Source organism: Ruditapes philippinarum, unplaced genomic scaffold, assembly GCF_026571515.1.
Source record: "Ruditapes philippinarum isolate M1 unplaced genomic scaffold, ASM2657151v2 ctg891_1_1_1_1, whole genome shotgun sequence".
In the NCBI taxonomy this organism is placed as follows: domain Eukaryota; kingdom Metazoa; phylum Mollusca; class Bivalvia; order Venerida; family Veneridae; genus Ruditapes; species Ruditapes philippinarum.
Genome location: NW_026857262.1, coordinates 65,517 through 77,687, shown reverse-complemented (window position 1 = coordinate 77,687; position 12,171 = coordinate 65,517). Strand labels below are relative to the sequence as shown.

General features: G+C 32.3%; 1 protein-coding gene across 1 annotated transcript in view; it reads left to right on the top strand.

The window, feature by feature from the left end:
* Positions 1-4,734: 4,734 nt before the first annotated feature.
* The window catches only part of LOC132749217 (condensin complex subunit 3-like), a 36,818-nt gene continuing 29,381 nt past the window's right edge, over positions 4,735-12,171 (top strand). The window contains 6 exon segments of the mRNA XM_060738933.1: positions 4,735-4,856; positions 8,067-8,176; positions 8,645-8,789; positions 9,249-9,337; positions 9,901-10,074; positions 10,076-10,130. Coding sequence (XP_060594916.1) covers positions 8,075-8,176; positions 8,645-8,789; positions 9,249-9,337; positions 9,901-10,074; positions 10,076-10,130 — 565 coding nt within the window. The 5' untranslated portion in view covers positions 4,735-4,856; positions 8,067-8,074.

Below are 12,171 nucleotides of genomic sequence, written 5' to 3'. Positions count from 1 at the left end.
TCGTACCGATTTTTACAGACCTCCCACAATGACAAGTAAAGGCCTCAACAGACGGTAGGATTTTGAAGTACAACACCAATTAAAACTAAGATGTACAGACAAATCTTAATGTGTGAAGGCTACTATTTCTTGATTTCGGAAACCTTATGTCGAGATGTAAGGGATAGGACATGTTCTATTTTGAAAATCTTGTCGTACCGAAAAACTCTTCAGGAGACCCAAAGTCGTGTTGTGTTCGAATCCCAAATTATTCCGAAAATGATTATGTCACGGTATTGAGTTGTTCTCTAATAACATGACTTTGGGGAGGGGAGGTAGTTTGTAGGCGGCCACATAGCTTAGTCAGTAGAGCCGCAGTACGGTATTCCGAGGGTCCCAGGTTTGAGTCTCGGTCAGGCTTCACATTAAAAATATATATACACTGTATATACAAATTCTCAAATTTCACTGTATATATATATTTTTTTAATGGAAGTGCTTCAATCATTACTCATGGCGAAAAAAAGTATTAAGTGAGGAAATTTTGTAAAGGATCAATGTAAAGGGATCCTTTTTAGGGGAAACCTCAGAAGATTCTTACAGTATAGAATTACCGTCTGAATGCAAGTGTTGTATAGCTTTGAAAATTGTACATCTGATCTCTAATTAGTGCTGTACAACTAAATCCTACCGTCTGTTGAGGCCTTTAGGTTTTTTTTGGTGTTTCTTTTTTTTCATTTTATTGGAATGATTAAAAACATACTTGATGTAGAGCATTTACTTACAGGATAAAAATATGCTTTGAATTTAATATTTAAGCATGATTTCTTCATGTATACATTATTCCTGGCAGTTTTAGAAAACATTAAGTCTGCCGAAACAAATTGCATGTAAATGGTTTGCAGCAAAATAGAAAGTCGTATGCACTACCTTTAACTAAATTCAAAGAGGTTGGTTTCATCTTTAGGTATTCAATGGATATCTTAATTTCTAAAAGGTATCAATTTTGTCATAGTAACGTATAAAGTTCTATGAAAATGATATGACAATAGATAGTAAATATTTAATAATATATGTGAGTCACCATAAGGTTCATGCCGTTTCTTTCTCTATTAAATCCAATGTAGCATCACATGATATATGGAGGAAAATTATTGCATACATTTTTCTTATCAAAGTTGGGAGTCCTTCGGGCATTCCCCCTATGTAATCCTAGTTGTGGAAACTTTTGCTGTAATTGATAACAAAATTATATTGTCAAACTTCTTTCGCTCGAACCCGTAGGGCACGTGTAAATCTGTTGAAGAGATCAATAGTGATCGGTTTTTTTATGTATAAAAAGATCATACATTTCGGGTGCATGGGTGTGAAGGGTATCCCAGATATATACTTGTTGTTTATGGTGTAAAATGATACAAATTACTTAGCCGCTTCTTCAGGAAAGCCCAACTATATATTGTCTGCTTAAGAGAGGCGGTTGCTTAAAACATGTAACTGAGAAAAATGTGTAAGATTTATCAATTTTTATTCAGAAGTTTAAGCCATGTTTCTGCTGAATACAGGTGACCGCTGGTTCAGGTTTTCCTGAAGATAGCCTGTAATTCACCTGTTTAATCCTTTATAGACTGCACAACAAAAGCAGTTTCATGTTCAATCTATTCTTAAAAGATTTGGGGTTTTCTGACATCTAAATCCTGAAAAAAATGACAGTTACCTAAAATTTACGTGACAAAATTATTTACACACCAAGCTGTATACATGTTCCGCATATTAACTTTACTATGTCATCATAATAACGATATGCATGTCTATTATGCGACATATATTTCTCCGTAGTTGCTGACATTTCAAAGGAAAAGTTAGGACATAAAACTATAGTTTACGAACAATATACACAAAAACATTTAGTGCATTCGTTCGGTTTTATAATGTAAATATGAATTCGCACAAATTTGATTAAAAAAAATATCTTTTGAACTAAAACACGCTCAAAACCAATATTATCTTACCTATTTTTGTGTTAAGGCTGAGAGTATAAAGTTTCTTGATGATTTAAACACTTAATAAATAATAAAATACGCGTAAACGTACCGTAATTAAGCTCAAGAAACACACTGGCAGTAACAAAAGTTATCATAAGAACTCCAGGACATATTTTGAGTTATCACAAGAACTCCGTGACTTTTGAAAAATCGGGTATAAATTTATTAGCCTGGGCTTTATGTTTGCAACTCTCCATTATCATTAGGTAATTAAGTAAAGCAATGAAGGAGATCACAAATGAAAAGGTCAATATGTACGAATGAGCAAGTAATTTGGAAATTTTATTCAAAACTACCAGATTTTTTTTTAAAAGGCGATGAAAAATGGAAAAAAAGGTTTTTCTGAAACATAATATAATACGTAGGGCAAGCTTAATTATCAAAGTTTAATTTAGCACCTCAAACTCCCTATCTAAAGGTAAAAATGACCATTTTTTTCACGTCAGTTCTCCAAGTATATAGAAAAGTTTTCCACAGAAATCCGTAACGTTTTCCAGGAACTCCGTGACAGTTATCATAAGAACTCCAAACAAGTTATCATAAGAACTCCATCCTTCGTGTTACACTTCCTCCCCCGTGATTATACATAAAACATAATAACTGTCACGATTCGCCACACTAACGATTCGCCACATAACAATTCGCCACAGAGTGATAACGACTCGCCACAGTTAAATTTTGCAAATGTTTTATCAGATGCAGAATGTTTTTATTTAGCATTTTCGCCGAAATTCATGGCATCGGTAATGTACACGACTTTGTACAGTACTGAAAATAACTTAGTGATTAAAGTAATTTATATTGGTATTTACAGGTACGCATATTAACGTACCTGGTATTTACAATGTAAATTTTATGCTATTATCACGGTTCAGAACTGTGAAAACCGTCGCACTATTATAGCGAGAATTCTAAGAATTTCCTAAGATTCTATTTTCTTGACAGCCGGTGCAAGTTATGAGTCTTTAAAATAGAAGGACCCCATAAAAAGTAAGCTCTCTGAAGTGGATATGTTTATTATTTTGGTGAATCCTGAATGTTTTAACCCTTTACTTCATGAGCATATTGTGAGAAATGGCCGTTTTCGTTGAAAAGCCTCCTGTTACAAGATTAAACTGCTAAAACTATGAAAAATGCTTTAATACTGATGAAACTTGGCATAAATGTTGACTGGACCATAGCCTCTGTAACAGCATGCGCAATCTTTAATTTTCTGTTACCATGGCAACGGAGGCGTCTCAAAATTGCCAATTTCAAAGTGCTGCAACTTCTCAATGATTTGAGGTAGAGTAAAAGGCTTTCCAGCGTTGGTTACACGTTACCTTATAGCGATCGTCTTGAGGCCATTTTAGCCTGTCACATGTCCAAAATTTTCTTGGCGATGAGCTAGGGGGCTGCCGCCCCTTTCAAACCCCCAAAACAGAAGGGGCACATTTTATTTGTAAAGATATAAACATTTTACTATGTTCATCCACGGATTTATATGTAATATATATCCGTGGTTCATCGCCACAAACAAAATGACGGTTACAAATAGAGTAAATGCAAAAAAAAATGTAGTTAACTGAATACAAATTATATGTATTTAAAATTTAACATTTTTATATTATAAATCACCACAAATACATTGTATTTCAATACATGTTTTGTAAATAATAGCATGCTATATATAAACAATATCAACAAATATAATCAATAAAATGGTTATAGCGAACAACAGGATAAACGAAATAGAGTTGCTTAATTCTTCAAGATACATTGTAGCTGCATACGCGAAGTAATTAAAGATCCTGTATGTTTTGTGATTGATTTTGTTACTGTGTGTGTTCCATAATTACAAAAAATTATACATGTATAAAATTATGCAAATAAAACAATTTCCAAACATCGAAGAATATGTAAAATATACATGTTCTGCAAATATTTGTGCACATTATATGTAGTCAATAAATTAGACCTACATGTATATGCATTTATTTCTAATTGGAAAATTTGACTTGGAATTTATAGAAAATATATAGTTCTAATTTACTACCCTTTATTTAAATGAAATGTTAAATTCGGTAATATCTTTATAGATAATGCTTATCGGAACTTACAATATTGACAAATCTTAATTTGAGCATCATATTTATGAAATAAAACTGTTATATGATCTTTAATTGGTTGATGTTAAAATATTTAATAAATCTACATCTACCTTATACTGCTGCTAAATTTTTAACGTTTCTACTTTGCAGGCGTGTTGTCTGGGAATTGCTGTTAATACAAATGTGTTAAGTGCAAATTTATAGGTGGAAGATAGAAGAATACAAATGTCTCGTTTAATATTGTTCTACTTTTCGAAATTAACGGAATTATCTGCTATTAAAAAGAAAGATTTTTTTCCGAATTTCAATATGATAATTTTACACTACTTATGAGAATCAGTGTGAAGTGTTCGTTGATCACAGGTGAAATGTCTCTTAATCACTTGATCAGTGATGTGTGCACGGCCTTAATTAAAGCTGTGATCTGTGTAAGCACGGATTTATATTACACATAATATGATATTTATAAATCGGTGGTGTTAGAATTGAATTTCCAATTTTGTGTTTTTATGCTTTTTGACCTCAGTGGAGCTCCTTATAAGTTGAGATTATGAAATCCAACTCTGACAGATAAATACTGTAGAATAATGACAACAAAAATTTAGCGGGCTGAGACTTTAATTATCCAGTACGGTATTTGACGGAAGTTATTCGTTTGCAATTAAACAGTACGGTAACCGTTTACAAGCAGTCACTGTCACGTGATCAGTAAAGCGGAAGGCGGAAAAGTTGAATTCAGTCAACGGTAGTAAAACTAAGAAAAAAATACTGTTTTAACAATTAATTTGCTGCTTATACAGCCTCTTTATTATTGACCATATGTAGAGAGTTATAAATATTTTGCCTGTTACCACAAAATGAATGATATTTGTTACAATTAACTCAGATCGCGAATTCGTATGACAACAAATTATCATGAAGTTACCTTTCTACGAATCGTCCGATATCCTTACATGGCCAAAATACCGTTTTTAAGGAAGGGGCTTCAGCCTTTTTTGGGTGGAAAATAATTGCGTGATTTTGGCATATTTGGGGGGGGGATTTAACACAAACTTTTAACAAGTTTTTAAAAATAGAAAAGCTAAAAGCACTGGAAAATACTAATCAGGCATTAAGTGATTAAAAGACCTTAATTCAACACCATCATTTAAATTTGTTCTAAATTCTATGGGAAATTTCAAAAGATTGCGGAATTTTGAGGACCATACTGGGGGAAAAAAGAGGCTAGTTTGGTTGGGGAAGCAGCCTATATTCGGCCTTTACAAAGAAGGGTTTTTTAACCCTGCCTTTTCAAGTCATTTAACTTGACAACAAAATTATTGATGTTCTGTAACATGAAAATGCTACCCGCACACATCCGACATGCACTACTCCTGCCTTAGTTCTGGCTTCCAAAACTTTATAAGCCGCTCTTTAACATTTTTGTTTTTCATCAATGCGGCATTAAAGTTTTGGATTAGACCCGTTACGAAACCTAACCAGAATAACATTAGTTGATTTATTCTTGTTTTTCACTTGCAAATACACTTGACCGAATCAATTCTTGTGCATTTTACGATAAAACAATTATTTTAATATCATTCTATACCAATTAAAGTATCAAAATATTAATACCGTCATTAAAATTGCCTATTTAACTGTAAAACATCAATTTATGCCGACTACAGTCGGCCATGACATTCAGTTGCCACGCGAGACCTCGTATGACGTCATTCGCGGGAACAGATTTGAATAGAGTCGTGTACTATATTTAGAACATTTTGTTGACATGATTTCAATATTTTTATTCAAGATAATGTTTTTATTTATTTTCATAAATTTTTCAGTACTTTAATATGATTTTATTGAATATAAAAGTCAGTAAATCACCTTTTTCAATATCTTTAAAAAAAGTGATGTATAAAAATATTTGAGGCACATGGGTTCATAAAGGTCAATCTCGTAATCACGTGGTCAAACATTTTGGCAATATGGCGGCCAAGTGCCGAAATTTTTACCTGTCGGAAACTATTAGGTAGTTTATGTTCCTAATAAGATTTTTATTTGTCCATCCTTGGCTTATCAACAGATTATATATAGTTTTATCAAGGTATGCTTTACTTTACTTTCTGGCATGTTCGATGAATAAATACGAGCGTGTCAGATTCCTGGCACGATTATTGGTGGACTTTCCCTACGGGGTTATCTTCAGCGTTCACGTCATGTCATAGTATATAAACGGGTACGCTGAAGACCTTAAGCTACTCCTGCCTATACATGCTAATATGGACATGTCAGATTTCTGGCACGATATAGCTGCTATAGCACATGCAAGAGGGGAGATAGCATAGGGGTAGGGCTTAGGTCTTCAGCGAACCCATTTATATACTATGACATGACGTGAACGCAGAAGACGGACCTGTAGGGAAAGTCCACCAATAATCATGCCAGAAATCTGGACCTATACCTTAATAAACCAGATATTTAAATATACAAAAGATATGAAGCTCCGAAATAGACGAAAGTCAGATTCAGACCCACAATCCTTTGCGAGCTTCGGTGATAATAGGGTTTTCCTGCTTGTCTCCCATTTTTGGGCTCTGGTTTAACTTCGGCGATATCCATGAATTATTATTTACATTGCCAACATGGATTTTCATCAGAGAATATTTGTGTGGAAAATTGTGTATTTTACGTTTTAGAATAAAATAACTATTGTTAACAGTTTCTTCTCCGTTTATATTTAGCTTCATGATAAAAATATGTAGAATCGGTTGATAAGCCAATGATGGACTTACGAAAAATTTATTACAAACATAAACAGCCCAATAGATTTCTACAGGTAAAAAATCAGCACTTGGCCGCCATATTGCCAAAATGTTTGACCACGTGATTACGAGATTGACCTTTACAAGTTAATTTGTGCAGACTGTTAAGAATATATGATTATATTGACTCTGCTCTTAATCTAGGAGCATTTGTAACATTTAAGAACGAAATATAATATGAAATTTTTAGGCAAAGCCTATAAATGGGGAAGTCTGCTTAAAAAATCCTTCAAATTTTCTGTTTTTAAGGTGTCATTCTGTATTTCATGCACTTGGAACACTCATCGGTTATTATTAATCCAAAAAGTTGCGGTTTTTCCATATCAGAATATCCCCCCTATTATAATTGAGTTACATTGAAAATGGCAGCGCACAACTGACACTGAAAATTTCATTAGTTTAATAAAGGACCTGATCACACATTTCTGCATCATATTCTGAAACATTGTTTTGTTATATGAATAACCTATTTTATCTAACACCCGTGCCGATTTTGCGACTCCGTAAATATGGTATTGCACGGCCATGCATATATTTTGACGTGACGTCATTAGCGTTATACAAACATAGTGTAAAGACGCGCTAAATGATGGCATTATTCTATAGGCGCGTCAATGAAAAATGACTCTTATTTCACTTTAAACGGTCTTTATTTTGGGTGTGTGATAAATAGAATATTAAATTCGTGTAAGTTCATTACTGAATTTATTGCACTCGTTGAATAAAATAATATTATGCTCGCCAGAGGCTCGCATAATATAATTTTATTCAACTCGTGCAATAAATTCAGTATTGAACTTACACTCATTTAATATCCTCTATATGTTATTAACACATATATTGTTTCATTAAAACATTTGTGATTTGTTAACACTTAAACAATGATATCATAAAAATAAATCTTAGTACCTGAACAGTCAAACTTATTCATGTAAGATGCCGTATGAAAACATGTTTTGAAATGATAGAAGAATGTTCGCCTTAAAAAAATTTTTGCGTGATCAAATAGCTATAAATTTGCGAATATTTCTAATTTTGCAAAAATCCCAAATATTTCCACATTTCAAAATTAACCAGTTACCACTTATACTTATTGCAATTCAAAACACTGTAATACTAATAGAATTCAATTCTTTATTTTATTTCAGAATTGGAGATGGGTGACCGTGCTTCAATGAAGGATGTTTTCATCCAGTGTCAAACTGGTCTTCAGGGACATGGCAAACTGATGAAAACTCTCAATAAGATTTATGACAAGGTAAGTCATTTCCAGTGAATTAACGTAATGTTTTAGAAAGGCATAGATTAATATGTTTTGCATGTCATCAATTGGATTTTAAGAATTTTGTTACATATCACATAATGTGAGTAGAAAAATTCATGGAAAACACTGATTTTATAACCAGTTTGAGATACAAATTGGAAAAATGCAAGTATATGTGTCACATCAGCATTTTCTTTGGGACATTGCTACAAAGTTGGCAATTGTGGTAACTGCCTCAATAGGAGATTTTTTATGAAAAGTCCCTTAAATCAACCTTCATGATTTATATAGATTAGTCTGTAACTTTAATTTACTTATATTACGATTAAAAAATACAGGTTTCTCTTTGACTTTCTTAATTAGGAGAATATTACCAGTTGGAGGGGCAGTTCAGACAATTTTTGCTGCACATGCAATCATGAGTGACATTTAAAATTTCCACATTTTGATTTTTTATTACAGACAGAATTTGAGGCATTCTGGTCAGAATTTCAGCATTACCTTAAATATGCCATGATCATATTTAAGAGAGAACCAGCTGTTGAACGAATGATTGATTTTGTCTCCAAGTTTGCTCCAACTCTCTGCAAGAAGACTGTTGAAAAAGGTAATTTGATAATGGTCTTTGATCATTTGATTATAAAAAAACATGTTTATAAATACACTATGATATGAGTGTTATATAGTCTGCTTTGTCAGACACTAAACTAACAGTACTAATATCAGTGGGGAGAAGGAGAGGGACTATGAACACGGAGGCAAAAGTGTTAAGGTGTTTCGACTTTTTGTCACCTTTCCTCCACAGTTTTGAGTTCTTATACCACCAAGACATGGGATCATGTCATGTGAGGAAGCTCTTTCAGTTCACTAACCAAAACTCGCAGGTGCTGCTCATTCACCCTCTTTTTGTGTCCTATATAATGTACAAAGGTGCATTCGAGATTTTACTTCACCAGAAAAGTTGGACATATACATTTAACCTCTTTTGTTTCAGTGTGACTTGAACCATATCAAGTAATAACAATTATATGATAAATAATGTATGATTGTGTTTTATATGTGTCAGGTGTAGAGGATGGAGATGATACTCTGGAAGAAGAGGACAGTGTTGCTGATAATAGGCTGTTACAGGAAATGTTTGACTTTTTGCTGTCTGTAAGTTTGTAGAACATCACTTCATGTTTTGTTAGTAAAAACACTAATGTATATAAGTGGTATGGTTTTGTCAATACTTCTAAATAGCTTGTTAAACAAATATTAAAATTCATATTTGGGTTAACAAAGTTACATGTAGAAAGTAAAATATGGATGGGTTCAAGGTTCGCTTAGAAATTAATATGTATTTATAATTTTGGAAAAATTAAAAAAGAACGTTAAGACTTTATAAGATGACAAAAATGCATTACATGAATTTACTTTATATAATTTTTCTCAATGTATTTTGTGTTGACTAAGCTTGGTTCTTTCCCTTGAAGAGACAGATTTAGTATTTACACCTCCAAATGACAGAAATGTCCTTTTTGTCCCAAAATGGCTTATAAGAATTCATGATAATTATGTTGTTTTTCTTCTATTACCAAATTTCACGACTCAAAAATTTGTCAACTGGATGCACCTGTTCCTATAAGTGTAAGAAAAAAACACTTGTCAGGTTGTTGAATAGGATAGTTTCTTAGTTCTTTTGGATAGGAAAGTAACAGTTTCTGTATTGTTTTAAGTCTCACAGTGCGAGGGAACGTGGTGTAAGATTCCGATGCTGTCAGCTGATCAATAAACTATTGGCAAACCTGGGTGAAGATGCCCAGATAGATGACGAGTTATATGACAGACTGTATGAGTGTATGTTAGAGCGACTGAAGGATAAATGTCCAATGGTGCGCTACCACGCTGTATAATGCCATGGCAAGACTTCAAGATCCTTCGGATGACAATTGTCCAGTTATAAAAGGTAGCCATATTTTGAAATCAGCTGTCTGGATTGGTGTCTAATTGTTGTTTTGCTTAAGCTGTTTTAATTACTGAAGTTGGTCCGCCAAAAGTATGCTTTTTTAGCTCGACTTTTTTTTTTTTGAAAAAAAAAGTAGAGGTATTGTTATAGTCAGGTCGGCGTTGCCGTCTCCGTTGCCGTTGCCGTTGCCGTTGCCGTCCGAAAACTTGTACCTGGATCATAACTTTTTTATTTCTTGGTGTATTGTCTTCATACTTGGCCACAACAACCCTTGGGACAAGACCTTTCAGTAGACCACACTAACCTTGACCTTCATCCATAAATGACCTTGACCTTCAAGGTTAAAAGTCCAATTTTTGCTTGTTCATGCTGTTATTGGCTGTTACTTTGTTATTTTTGAATGGATTGTCTTCAAACTTGAACATAATAATCTTCAAGGATATCCCTTAAAAATAACCAGTCAGACCTTGACATTCACTCATCAATGACCTTGACTTTGAAGGTCAAATTATTGAAATTTTCATTTTTTTGGCTATTATTGGCTGTAACTTTGTTATTTTTGAATGGATTGTCTTCAAACTTGAACATAATAATCTTCAAAGATAACTGTTAAAAATATACCGAAAGACCTTGACCTTCACTCATTAATGACAATGCCTTTGAAGGTAAAATTATTGAAATTTTCATTGTTTTGGCAGTAACTGACTGTAACTTTGCTATTTTTGAAGGGATAAACTTCATATTATAACAGAACATTCTTAAGGACCAGACCTTGTTGTTTATCAAACCCAAATTTGCTTGGGCTCTTTAATGACCTTGACCTTGAAGGTTATATTACTGAATTTTCTCAGATTGTGCATTTATTGGTGTGTGTGTATGTATAGTATATGTATTATATATATATATATATATATAAATGTGTGTGTATATATATATACATATATGCAGGTATATATATATATAAATATATATATATATATATATGCATGTATATATATATATATACATATATAGATATATATATATGTATCAAATATATATATATATATATATATATATATATACATGTATGTAATTGCGTCATGTTTTTCTATTTTTAGAAATTGCGTCATTTTTTCTATTTTTAGAAATTGCGTCATTGTTGCTATTTTTAGAATTTGCGTCATTTTTTTCTTTTTTTAGAAATTGCGTCATTGTTGCTATTTTTAGAAATTGCGTCATTTTTTTCTATTTTTAGAAATTGCGTCATTTTTGTTCTATTTTTAGAAATTGCGTCATTGTTTCTATTTTTTCTATTTTAAGAAATTGCTTCATTTTTTTTCTATTTTTAGAAATTGCGTCATGTTTTTCTATTTTTACAAATTGCGTCATTTTTTCTATTTTTAGAAATTGCGTCATTTTTTCTATTTTTAGAAATTGCGTCATTTTTTCTATTTTAAGAAATTGCTTCATTTTTTTTCTATTTTTAGAAATTGCGTCATGTTTTTCTATTTTTAGAAATTGCGTCATTTTTTCTATTTTTAGAAATTGCGTCATTTTTTCTATTTTTAGAAATTGCGTCATTGTTGCTATTTTTAGAAATTGCGTCATTTTTTTCTATTTTTAGAAATTGCGTCATTTTTGTTCTATTTTTAGAAATTGCGTCATACTTTCTATTTTTAGAAATTGCGTCATTTTTTTTTCTATTTTTAGAAATTGCGTCATTGTTTCTATTTTTAGAAATTGCGGCATTTTTTTCTATTTTTAGAAATTGCGTCATTTTTTCTATTTTTAGAAATTGCGTCATTGTTGCTATTTTTAGAAATTGCGTCATTGTTACTATTTTTAGAAATTGCGTACTGTTGCTATTTTTAGAAATATGCTTAATGTTTCTATTCATATATATACAAAATATATAAACAAAACTAATGTGACAAGACAGACCAACTAAATTTATAAAAAGGAAACATCAATATATGTTCAAACCTTTCTATGTTTGCGTTTAGAAAAAGTAAAAAGTCGAGCGTTGCCCCCGCCCGGCGGTGGCTCTTGTTCTCCTACC